Raw genomic sequence first — 13,237 nt, forward strand, 5'->3', positions numbered from 1 at the left:
CATTTGTTTAATATTTAGGTACTATATACATATTCTTTTATTTAAGTTCTTACCTGCTATAATGTTTTGAGACCAAATGACCAAAATAAGTAAAAATGTTAAGTGTTTCATCCGATCGCCAACGACCTTATTTAAATTCTGACTAAATCAATATAAGATTTGAAGTGGTGGTGGTGGTGATTCATAAATAAATTTAGGATCGCTACCTGCATTTAAATGATATCGGGTTGAATAAAATAGGCAACGAGGTTGGTCGACGTAACGCCCTCAATTTGTCAAGTTGACATATGATATGTGCATGCATAGCTTCTACCAAGTTTGCCCTGGACACTTAAAAACCCGAGAGCTATAGCAGTTTACGAATTGATAATGGACGGTGATTCTTGGTAATGTGCTGAATACTTTTGATGCAGATACTTTTCAAAAGTTACCAGACAGAATGCGATGGGATGATATCTTAAAGGGAAACATTCTGGCCACTGTTAACGGAGGATGCTCTGCTTATACAAGGACTTTTAAATGTTCACTGGTGTGACGACTTTAGGAACAGTGCTCATCACTTTTGAGACGGATGTTTTACACGTGCATGAGATTAAACCCTATTCGATGAGGCCATATTTTTATGGATTATACAATTGCCCAATATAACAGAGTGGTACCATGTACACGTAGATATTTACCGATTCTTCATTGTAAAACACAGCATGCACAGCATGAACATTATGCTTGTGCTGAGTTTCAGTACTATCAGTTTATCATGGTGTGCGAATGTTTTTTTTAATTTAAACAAGAATAAATATGAAGAAGGTCGAAATCTGTACGAGATCATGAACAGCCATACCAAGCGTCCCATATACGGTCAGTGTTGGAAGGACACCCTAGTGAAAATCAAGACTGGCTGTCGGGACTTAACCGATGTTGTTCAAAGTCGTATGGCGTTATCATATCTTAACTGTTTTCTCAAGGTTAATGGGAGGACCGTTTACACGTGTGGTGTAGAAGATCCTGTTCATGAGTGTACACAAGCCATGTCTGATACAGACATGAGTACATTTGCGACATTTTTTACTCAAACACATAACATTTGTTATTTTCTTGAAGCTCAAAATTGGCAGAATGAAGCAGAGCAGACGATATCAAAATTAGCAAAAAGTTCGGCAAACGTGGTTGAAATTTTGGAAGACAGCGCAATTCACCAACAAGCAATAATACACCGACAAAACCTCACTTTAGAAAATCAAGACATAATTTTATTGAAAGCGACCAATCTTAGTAATGTAATTTTAACAGCGTCTACAAATGTCTTCGATTTTTTTTCTGTATTGGAAAAGAGGACATTTGACCAGAAACTCTTGATAAATGACATTTTCGATAAGGTTGCAAAGTTGCAGACGACCGTCCTGGGAGGCTTTTCTCGATTTTACTCCTTGGTATATTACACCTTGTCTGTTATAGTGTCCTGTTTATTGACTTCTGCCAGCCGAACAGCGGGCGCAAGGTTCTGGCTGTTAGCTATAATGACAGTCAATATCATAGTCGAGAGGTTGTTTATATATTACTTCAGTGGATCTTTCTCTGTAAAGGAGGTCAATAAAATGACCGAGGCTGAAATTGAGGTGAGTATATCTTACCTTACCTTATGTACATTGTCAAATATTGCAACGATTGAAGCCCAAATCAATAAAGATTAATGATATTTTGCATAGTTTCTGTTATCAACAAGCATACCTTATGGCATGGTGCGGCGTCCGTCGTCCGTCCGGCGTCAACTTTTTACTTTAAACAACTTCTTCTGAATATCAAAGTTAAACCAAAATACCAAGTTTGATCAAATGAATGACCTTGACCCACTTTCAAAGTCACGGGGGTCAAATGTCATAAAATCTTCAAACGACTTCTTCTCAATACCCAAAAGGCCCAGGGTACTGATATTGGGCCTGTAGCATGCTGGGATGAAGTGTTACTAAGTTTGTTTAAATTAATGACCTTGACCCACTTTTAAGGACATAGGGGTCAAATGTCTTAACATCTTCAAACAACTTCTTCTCAATAACCAAAAGGCACAGGGTACTGATATTGGGCCTGTAGCATGCTAGGATGAAGGGTTACCAAGTTTGATCAAATAAATGACCTGACCCACTTTCATGGTCACAGGGTTCAAATGTCTTAAAATCTTCAAACCACTTCTTCTCAATAACCAAAAGGCACAGGGTACTTATATTGGACCTGTAGCATGCTGGGATGAAGGGCTACGAAGTTTGTCCAATTGGATGACTTTGACCAACTTTCAAGGTCACAGAGGTCAAATGTCTTAAAATCTTCAAATGACATCTACTCAATAACCAAAAGACCAAGGGTACTGATATTGGGCCTGTAGCATGCTGGGATGAAGGACTACCAAGTTTGTCCAAGTTAATGACCTTGACCCACTTTCAAGGTCACATGGGTCAAATGTCTTAAAATCTTCAAACAACTTCTTTCAAATAACCAAAAGGCCCAGGGTAATGATATTGGGCATGTAGCATGCTCGGATGAACGGATGACAAGTTTGTTCCTAAGAATGACCTTGACCCACTTTCAACTTAATGTCCTTGCTCACAACATGGTCACAGGCGTCATACGTTTAAATCTTTTAATAGGTTCTTATGAATCAAACACTGATATTCTGCCTTTAGCTGTATTTTAGTCCACTTTTAAGATAACAAGTGTGAGATAAATACCAGGTGAGCGATGCAGGCCAGTTGGGCCTCTTGTTAATTTTTGTTGTTGTAAAAACTTAATGCTTTTCATACTATTAAAAATGACACTTATCGCATTGCATTTTATTTTTGTTTACTGTCAAAAGGTTGTCCATTGCACGTGACTATTTTTCCATTCCGATATTTCACACCGGGTATCCCGATACAACAAACACGGAGCAGACTCAAATCGGGAAAGTGAGCGGAAGTGTTTGGGAAATTAAGCTGAACAACGGTCTCTATTTCAATTTATTTTCTACTACTTTCAAGAATGGTCATTAGTGTACATACCTGTGAAATAAAGAATTGAAACGACGACATTGAAGGTATTCGATGCATCATGTTTTTATACTTTAACTTTAATGAGGTTTTCCTTTGAAACTACAAGACGAGTATTATGTGCGCTTTGGAACTATTTTACGTAGTAATGATTGGAGACACCTGTGAGTAATACCGTGTTGCCTTTTTGGATTGGTTGTAATTTTGATGCACAATAACCCACATATTCAGGTAAAGGTTGGGCATATCGTACGCGGATAAAACGGACACAATAAACAATTGTTATTATTTGAATGCATGATTTTCGCGCAGGTGGTCTAAACAGAACTTAAAAAAACATTTTGCGCCCAAAAAACATTGTATTTCTATATTGTTAGTAACTTTCTTCAAACAAATTATCGGCTGAAACTCTGACTGTGCGTTCTTTGTGCCCAAAAATGACAACTCCTATCATAAAAACGCAGATTGTTTTTGCGAATTGTAGTTTCTGAAATCTGTGTTACTATTTTCAGTAGATGTCACCAAATCTTACTTACTGTGTAAAATAGTTAAGAGAGTACACACAACTATTTATAGGTAATACAATGGTAAAAAAAGAAAGAAAAATAAAGTGTCAAAATTAAATGAAGCACCAAATACCTTCAACAATGTCGTTTCAGCTGTAATTTTCACAGATATATCTACACCAATGAGTGGCCTTGACAGTAGTAAATAAACTGAAATATAAACCAATACCTTTAATTTTCCAAAAACTGTCATTAACTTGTTACAATATTGATAAATTTGACTATGTGGAATTTGTACCTGATCTGGTTCAGTGTGCCGGAATACCTGGTGCGTATTTAAAGCGTGGCATCACGTTTCATAAACATCATAGTAAGAAAACGTCGGTGATATTATGATTGGTCTAATTTGTCAAAGTATAAATATATAAACGTTATTTTCAGATTTACACCTTAAACATGTATTTCATAAGTAAAATGTAACGTCATAATATGCAAAAAGAATCATACTGTTGTTTGCTATTTATAAAGGATGGGTGTCTATAAGGCCCTTTTTTGGGCCCCGGTATATTCGGATTTTCACCTCCCTATTTTGTTCAAAGATGTCCTATTGTATAACAAGCGGAACAAGAGTCCTAGAGGGCCTGTATCGGTCACCTGAAATATGTTAAAAATTATTGGTATGAAGTAAAGATATAGCACTCCATGGTAGGTGCTGTAAGTACATAAGAAATTCAGAAAGATCCATCCAGTACTTGAGATATAACGAGAACAAACTTCAAACAGAGCCCCACCCTATGCCCCTAAGGGGGTCATACCCAACAAGTATACAAGAACCGAAGGATGCTCCAGACTAAATAAGGATAAAATCCCTTAATCCCGATGGTCGAAGAAGGATTTAAACGGTTTTACCTCTATTCCTCCTATTGGGCCCCGCCCTTCTGCCCCCTGGGAGACCACATCCACTGCTTATACAAAATTGAGTCCCCTTGGCTCAAGGATGCTCCAGACTAAATTAGGATAAAATCCCTTAATCCCTATGGTAGAAGAAGGATTTTAAAGGTTTTACCTCTATTTCCCCTATTGGGCCCCGCCTCTCTGCCTCAGGTGGGGGGGGGGGGACAAAATCCTGTCATTCCTACAGAAGAAGAAGAATTTTGAAGATTTTGCTATATTTCCCCTATTGGGGCCCTCTTTTCTGTCCCCAGGGGGGGCACACTCGCTGTTTTTACGAAATTGAGTCCCTTTTGCCCAAAGATTATCCAGACTTAATTAGGATAATATCCCTTAATATCTATGGTAGAAGAAGGATTATAAAAGTTTTACCTCTATTTCCCCTATTGGGCCCGCCTCTCTGCCTCAGGTCCCAGGGGGTTCCCCTTCACCTACGGATCCTTCAGACCAAATGTGGAACAAATTCTTTCATTCCTACAGAAGAAGAAGGATTTTAAAGAATTTGCTATAATTCCCCTATTGGGCCCGCTCCTCAGCCCCAGGGGGGCCAGACCCACAATTTATACAACATTTGTTCCCCTTCCCCCAAGGATGCTTCTGACCAAATTTGGTCAAAATCTGCTCAGTCGTTCATGACTAGTAGTGTTTTAAAGGAAAAGTGGACTACGGACGCTGCTGTATGGCATAAGCTCAGGTGAGCTAAAAGAAAACTACGGTAAAACTTTTACCGAAAGTGGTATTCTTAGGGTACCAAAAGGGGTAGGGTAAATCACAAATATAGTTTCCTGTTTTCAAAATGATCTTAAAAACAAAAATAATACCATTTCTGTTTTTGAAAACATGTATAAATTAGACAAGCATATGTAAGAGAATGAAAAATGACAGGAATTCAATCGTCACCTAAAGATTGTTTATAAATAACGAAGGATTAAGACAGGGGGTTGTTTCAGGTAATTTCCAAATGAAAAAAGTTTTGATTTCTCAATAATTTCCTTTGTTATTAATATTTTGACTGGAAATTTACAACTTTACTCATTTAAGTAGACTTACATAAATTCCATATTGACTACATACTTTCCTTCTGTTTCATACCGAGTTATGGCTTCTGGACACATATCAAACTTGGCTATTTCAAATATCTCTCAATCTTAAGCAAATTAAAAGGTGCAGGACACCCTTTATATGCTATAAGTATAAGATATCAATTGTTAGTATTGTATATTACATATATCATATAATATTTTCTCAACATCTGTGGCTGAAGTGAGTTCCAGGTCCTGATTTGTGTTTTTTACTTATCAAAGTTACCTTACAGATCAAAAATGGCATTTGCCATCACAACTACTGTGAAAATGATTGATTTAATATATGAAGTTTGATTTGCTTAGTTTTTCCGCTTGTCATATAATAGGACATTTTTGAACAAAATAGGGAGGTGAAAATTCGAATATACCGGGGCCCTAAAAAGGGCCTTATAGACACTCATCCTTTGCATTATTCGCTGAAATATATATATTTGCATGAAAATGAATAATTTGTTATCAAGGAGACCGTTTACACATACCAATGGTTGTGTAGAGAGGTGAGCGCAATCCTGTCTATTGCTGTCCTCGTCTTCTACATATACATCTACAGAAACCTCAAAGTCATCAACAACCAGCTGCTGCTGAAACTGAAGAAACAAAACTCGGAGCTCAAACATCAAGTCAAGGAACTCTCTAAAGATATTTCTATAATTCGTCATTACATCATGAATCAACCAATCGCAGGTGGGTACTACGGGAACACGTTCTAGACGGTTGTGCAATAAGTGTTTATTTACATATTTGTATTCAATTTAAATGTTCGGCATCTTGGAAGAGTAGAACCTAGCCTTATCAACTGTGAAATTTTAACTACATAATCAGGGACGGTTGGTATGTAAACAGGCATATCAACTGTGAAATGTTATCTACATAATCTAATCAGGGATAATTGGTATGTAAACAGGCATATCAACTGTGAAGTGTTAACGACACAATCAGGGATGGTTGGTATGTAAACAGACATATCAACTGTGAAATTTTAACTACATAATCAGGAACGGTTGGTATGTAAACAGGCATATCAACTGTGAAATGTTATCTACATACTCAGAGATGGATGGGATGTAAACAGACATATCATCTGTGAAATATTAACTACATAATGTACATAATCAGGGACGGTTGGTATGTAAACAGACATATCAACTGTGAAATGTTATCTACATAATCAGGGATGGTTGGTATGTAAACAGACATATCAACTGTGAAGTGTTAACGACACAATCAGGGATGGTTGGTATGTAAACAGGCATATTAACTATGAAGTGTTAACTGCATAATCAGGGATGGTTGGTTTGTAAACAGGCATATCAACTGTGAAATATTAACTACATAATGTACATAATCAGGGATGGTTGGTATGTAAACAGACATATCAACTGTGAAGTGTTAACGACACAATCAGGGATGTTTGGTATGTAAACGGGCATATCAACTGTGAAGTGTTAACGACATAATGTACATAATCAGGGATGGTTGGCATGTAAACAGACATATCAACTGTGAAGTGTTAACGACATAATGTATATAATCAGGGATAGTTGGTATGTAAACAGGCATATCAACTGTGAAAATATTATGACACAATCAGGGATGTTTGGTATGTAAACAGACATATCAATTGTGAAGTGTTAACGACACAATCAGGGATGGTTGGTATGTAAACAGGCATATCAACTGTGAAGTGTTATCTACATGAATGTACATAATCAGGGATGGTTGGTATGTAAACAGACATCAACTGTGAAATATTATCTACATAATGTACATAATCAGGGATGGTTGGTATGTAAACAGGAATATTATCTGTGAAATGTTCTCTACATAATCAGGGATGGTTGGTATGTAAACGGGCATATCAACTGTGAAGTGTTAACGACACAATCAGGGATGGTTGGTATGTAAACAGACATATCATCTGTAAAAAAATATTAACTACATAATGTACATAATCAGGGATGGTTGGTATGTAAACAGGCATATTATCTGTGAAATGTTCTCTACATAATCAGGGATGGTTGGTATGTAAACAGACATATCAACTGTGAAATGTTATCTACATAATGTACATAATCAGTGATGGTTGGTATGTAAACAGACATATCAACTGTGAAGTGTTAACNCAGGGATGGTTGGTATGTAAACAGGCATAGCATCTGTGAAGTGTTAACTACATAATATACATAATCAGGGATGGTTGGTATGTAAACAGACATATCATCTGTGAAGTGTTAACTACATAATGTACATAATCAGGGATGGTTGGTATGTAAACAGGCATAGCATCTGTGAAGTGTTAACTACATAATATACATAATCAGGGATGGTTGGTATGTAAACAGACATATCATCTGTGAAGTGTTAACTACATAATGTACATAATCAGGGATGGTTGGTATGTAAACAGGCATATTAACTGTGAAGTGTTAAGGACATAATCAGGGATGGTTGGTTTGTAAACAGGCATATCATCTGTGAAATATTAACTACATAATGTACATAATCAGGGATGGTTGGTATGTAAACAGGCATATCAACTGTGAAGTGTTAACGACACAATCAGGGATGGTTGGTATGTAAACAGGCATATCAACTGTGAAGTGTTAACGACATAATCAGGAATGGTTGGTATGTAAACAGACATATCAACTGTGAAGTGTTTACGACATAATGTACATAATCAGGGATGGTTGGTATGTAAACAGGCATAGCATCTGTGAAATGTTATCTACACAATCAGTGATGGTTGGTATGAAAACAGGCATATCAACTGTGAAGTATGAACTACACAATCAGGGATGGTTGGTATGTAAACAGGCATATCAAATGTGAAGTGTTAACGACACAATCAGGGATGGTTGGTATGTAAACAGGCATATCAATTGTGAAGTGTTAACTACATAATCAGGGATGGTTGGTATGTAAACAGACATATCATCTGTGAAATGTTATCTACATAATCAAATCAGAGATGGTTGGTATGTAAACAGGCATATTATCTGTGAAGTGTTAACTACATAATCAGGGATGGTTGGTATGTAAACAGGCATATCAACTGTGAAATATTATGTGAAATATTAACTACATAATCAGTGATGGTTGGTATTTAACTAGTGTGGAAGGTCAACCATCGTCAAATTAAGTCCACTTTGTTACAGTCTGGTAGTGAACTGGCCATTACTATTGTATACAGATTAAGAAAAGGAGTCTGGATATCATTTCAAATTCTGGACGTAAAAGAAATGTATGTTTTACTTGAAATGATATTTTGATGAACAAATATCACATTTTCTTCTGTATATGCAATTAATCGATCTGTACTCCTATATATATACTCCTTTCTTTCAGTATTAACATATTTTATTGACATGAGGACAGTCGAAAGGATATAGGTAAACATAAGGCCAGTTTATTCTATCAATATTATCTCTCGATTCTTTCTAAGATCGGAACACAAAATGTGTCTGAATCCTAAAGAAATTGTTCAGGGAGCCAAAACTTTTATCAAACTGCAATAAACGATATTGTGTACGATGCTAGACTGTTGTTGGTTATATACAAGACCCAGATTTGGCTTTGTCTATGCAAGATAATCGATGGTTATAAAGTTATTGAATTTTCGTTCTACCTAGACTGTTTTACTGTGAAATCGAATATTTTCATGGGGTCCAAATTTTGTGGTTTCCCGAAAAACACCATTTCGAGGGTGCATGCATTCGTGGATCACGTGTTCCGACTCATACGGAGTATGGCTTTGTTAAACTTCGATGCAGATTACCCACGAAATCAACGAAATTAAAAACCCCACGAAAAATAGTGATTTCAGTTATTATTAAAAAGTGAAGAAATAGCATATGGTTCTCATCAAGGTTTTATTTAAATGTGTATGTTTTAAGTTTAATTCATTTTGCGTATGCAAATGGTAAAGTTTCTTGAATCCGTTTAGTAAACTAAGCGAGTATGAAAATAGACATCTACACTGTATGTAGCATTTAACTAGTTCTATTTGACATTGGAATGGTTAAATTATACTTTTGAATGCTACAGATTCTGACGATTCGGATGCTGAATCATCAAGTAAAATCCTTCCGGCACGAAGGAAACAGAAGAAGTCGATATCTCCTCTACAGGTAAATACGTGATCTCACAGTTGTTGAAGACAGAATGAAAATGCTGTTGAATTGATAAAATATGATAGAAATAAAAGTAATTATATTGAAAATTGTTTTCTGGTCGATCAATTTTCAATGCTTTTTATAGTCGAAGTGTTTTATTAGTTTAAGTATTTTTTTGAATATTGTGGCTCATGGTAAAGAAGGGCGAGTGTCTAACTAATATTAGACATAATTATGTTTTCCTTGCACAATCGTTCATATTTGTCATATTTAGTTAGGTCTTTGTTCGTGGTTCACAGCAATGTGTTTGTTTGTTTATTCGTTAAATATATGTTACACCAAACGTTAACAGTTATGGATTTAACAAAAACTTGTTAGATATCCAGTTCAAATAAATAATAGAAGAATCAGAAACAACAAAACGTGAATGGTTGAAGAAGGTATATTGAATATTACGTTTGAAGTATGAAGGACCGGTGAAAACATAGAAATGATGTGTTACCAAAAGGCTACCAAAGAATTCGGGAATAAAAATGGAAGATTGTTATCATTACTATTGGAGAAAGCTGTAACATAGATGATAAATAATAACGTCAGTAAATCTTGAAATGTGTACCATTGATATGTAGGTTTTGCCAACGACGGCCAACGCCAACGAAACTAATATAGAGGCAGACGATCGGAGTGAAATCACTGTGGAAACTAGTGATCGGGAGCAAGCGGTAGCCACTTCCGGTACAGAGACATCATCTACAAGTTCCGGTGCCGAAGGATCAGGAAGTAGGTCAGAGGGACTTGGAACTTCTCCAATTGCAAGGAGATCAATGACAACGTCCGACACAGAGAGATCGGTATCCACTTCCGGTGCAGATATGACTCCCTTAGTAGACACGCCACAGGTAAATGTCTAGAATCATTCAAATTTAACTTTTACACATAGGAGGGTAAGCTGAAAATAATACAAAATTTAAACAATAGGTCAGAGTTGAAACAGGACTATTTTTTGGAGAGATACATGATTAATCCTAAAAAACGCTTTCTGTCTTGCACTATGATATGTTTTAACCAAGAGAACGTATTTACTTAGGGACACGCATCAAATAAAATAAAAAGTCGTTCCCAAGAAGTATCCCCCGAAAACCAATCTTTACTCAGGAGTTTCCCATATACACAGTGAGACTACACCAAATCAACCCTGACACTATGAATGTTTAAAATCATGTGTTCATTAATTGTACATGATGGTCAAGTCATGTATCTTTAATGGTCAGAATCGTTTATGTGTAAATTTTAATTATTGATCAGAATCATTTATGTATTAATTGTAATTATTGTCCATTATAATGTATGTGTTAATTGTTATTATTGATCAGAATAAATTAGGTGTTAATTGTAATTAACGGTCAGAATAGGTAGATGTTAATTGTCTTATAATTTATCATTATCATGTTTGAGTTAAATGCAATTATCTGCATCATGGTATGTGTTGTTTGCAATTTCAGTCATCCGGGTATTCGCTAAGATCGATGAGTCGTCCGAGAACGCCACCGTGACATGTTATACTCCTACGTCCCAGGATGCTGATGGCCTGCATCATGATATCTATAATCCTAGCTCATTGTTGGTTCACTTTCTTAGGTATGATAGTAGGTGACAAGGTTAAAAAAAGATAATAATTGTCCTAATTATGATTTGACAAAAATTATTAAATCACCTATCCACATTTCATTAACAATGAAGTTAGAAAAGGCTCTCCAGTGGCGAATCAACTGTGACATGTGCCATGATGAAAAATCCGGGGAGAGACTCGTATTTTATGACTGAGGAAAGTATAAATCAGCGTTTTTCTAATAGTGTCTTTCTGGATACGCCGCAGTGGGCCAGTTCTAAATCGAGACGAGGGGGTTCAAAGACTATCGCACATTTATGACAAAGCATTAAACAAAGCGTAGCTTAATCGAGTAATTTCGGTACATATATAACCACTATTGTACTATACATACGCTTAAAGCGTAGCCGAATCGACACCGATTTTGTGGACAACTCGTACACATTTTACACCCTTGTGTGCATACGCTTCACTGGTCCTTTGTCTGATGAAGATGACAGTGTACATATCGTATGAGTCATCGAAACGACGTCACATAGAAAAGTCTTTTGGTTGTGTAAAAAGAACTTTTCATAGTGTATAAATCAGCGACAGTTAAAGTATGTGGAAGTGTTTCCTGAGGTGACCATTATTGTTCTAATGAAAGTAAATGTCATTTCATCAAATTTTAGAAGAGGGGGCTGTTGTATATAGTTAATTTTAAGTTCTGTGAGATGAATATGACCAAAGTAATTGTCGAAATTATTGTTCTTTATTAAAATATATTTCTGAATGTGAAATTAAGAAAACTCGTGCAAGCATCTGATTTTCTGTTTTATTATTAAACTGATTGTAAATTGTAATTTGCTATTTCATTATATTTACCATCGTATGGCATTGCCACTAAATTCATATAGGCTATGCAAGTACAATTGATTTTTATATGAGATGAGCAGATTCCAAAATGGTAAATATAAGTATTGAACTGCCTTCAGCAGGCAGTCATAGGATGATGTGTTAACACTTGTAACTTGATTGAAAGTGTCATTAGTTTACACCTAATACTTAAAGCCTGAATTTTTCGCGTTTAAGAATACACCATACAGCTGTAGGTTTGGAAGCTTAGTCGAGGTGTATAGCCTCCTTGTAGCTTATATAATGGCGTCTGAACGCTTTATTTTAGTATGCTTTTAAATTAAAAAGACTGATTTTATTGATATGTTGTTGTTATTTATTGTTGGTTTATATTTGCGTTTTTAAAAACTCATTACAATGCAACCGCTTGAAAACACTGGAGGCTCATTTAGTTTATTTGGTTCTGAATATTGTGCTGTCAAAATTCCCCCGTTATTTGTCCTTCATTGTTATTCTTTATATTTTGCTCGGTGCAGACTGACCTGATTTCTTGTGAAAAAAACATGACTTAATCAACATTTTCTAATCTCCAAACTTAATTAATAATTTTCCAACATTAAATATGTTGATGAGCTGTTGGGATTAAAAAAAAGATTTGATAAATTAACGTCGAACAAAAAATAGAATTATGACGAAAAGAAATCGCCACAGGTATGACTAAATAAATGGGTTAAAATTGATGTAAAATCTTTCTATCTCTTCTTGAAACAAGAGGCCCATGGGCCTTAACGGTCACCTGAGTCTATAGTATTTATTTTTGTTGTTGAAATATGTACCAATTTGAGTAAAAAATAGTATAATGTTAACTTAACTTTGTCAGGACCATGAGCTGATCATTCCTAGACCAATTTTAAGTGAGATCGGCCTATTAGAACTTAGTAGCAAAATAGCGGCCATGGCAGCCAAATTGTATTTCTGATTGACCCGAAAAATAACAACACTTTGTCAGGACCATGATTCGATCATTCCTACAAAGTTTCAGTTCAATCGGCCAAGTAGATCTTTACTTTAAGTTTGAAATAGTTTTTCAAAATGGCAGCCGTGGTGGCCATATTGGATT

At 35.8% G+C, this 13,237-nt stretch overlaps 1 protein-coding gene across 1 annotated transcript; it reads left to right on the forward strand.

The window, feature by feature from the left end:
• The first annotated feature begins 275 nt into the window (after nt 1-275).
• LOC110443360 lies at nt 276-12,475 on the forward strand. Its single transcript, XM_021487542.1, has 5 exons — nt 276-1,616; nt 6,021-6,243; nt 9,607-9,689; nt 10,304-10,573; nt 11,177-12,475. Exons 1-5 carry the CDS (start codon nt 705-707, stop codon nt 11,225-11,227), a joined length of 1,539 nt encoding a protein of 512 aa, XP_021343217.1. The 5' UTR covers nt 276-704; the 3' UTR covers nt 11,228-12,475.
• The last annotated feature ends 762 nt before the right edge of the window (nt 12,476-13,237 follow it).

The sequence above is a fragment of the Mizuhopecten yessoensis genome, unplaced genomic scaffold, assembly GCF_002113885.1.
Source record: "Mizuhopecten yessoensis strain PY_sf001 unplaced genomic scaffold, ASM211388v2 scaffold716341, whole genome shotgun sequence".
Taxonomy (NCBI): domain Eukaryota; kingdom Metazoa; phylum Mollusca; class Bivalvia; order Pectinida; family Pectinidae; genus Mizuhopecten; species Mizuhopecten yessoensis.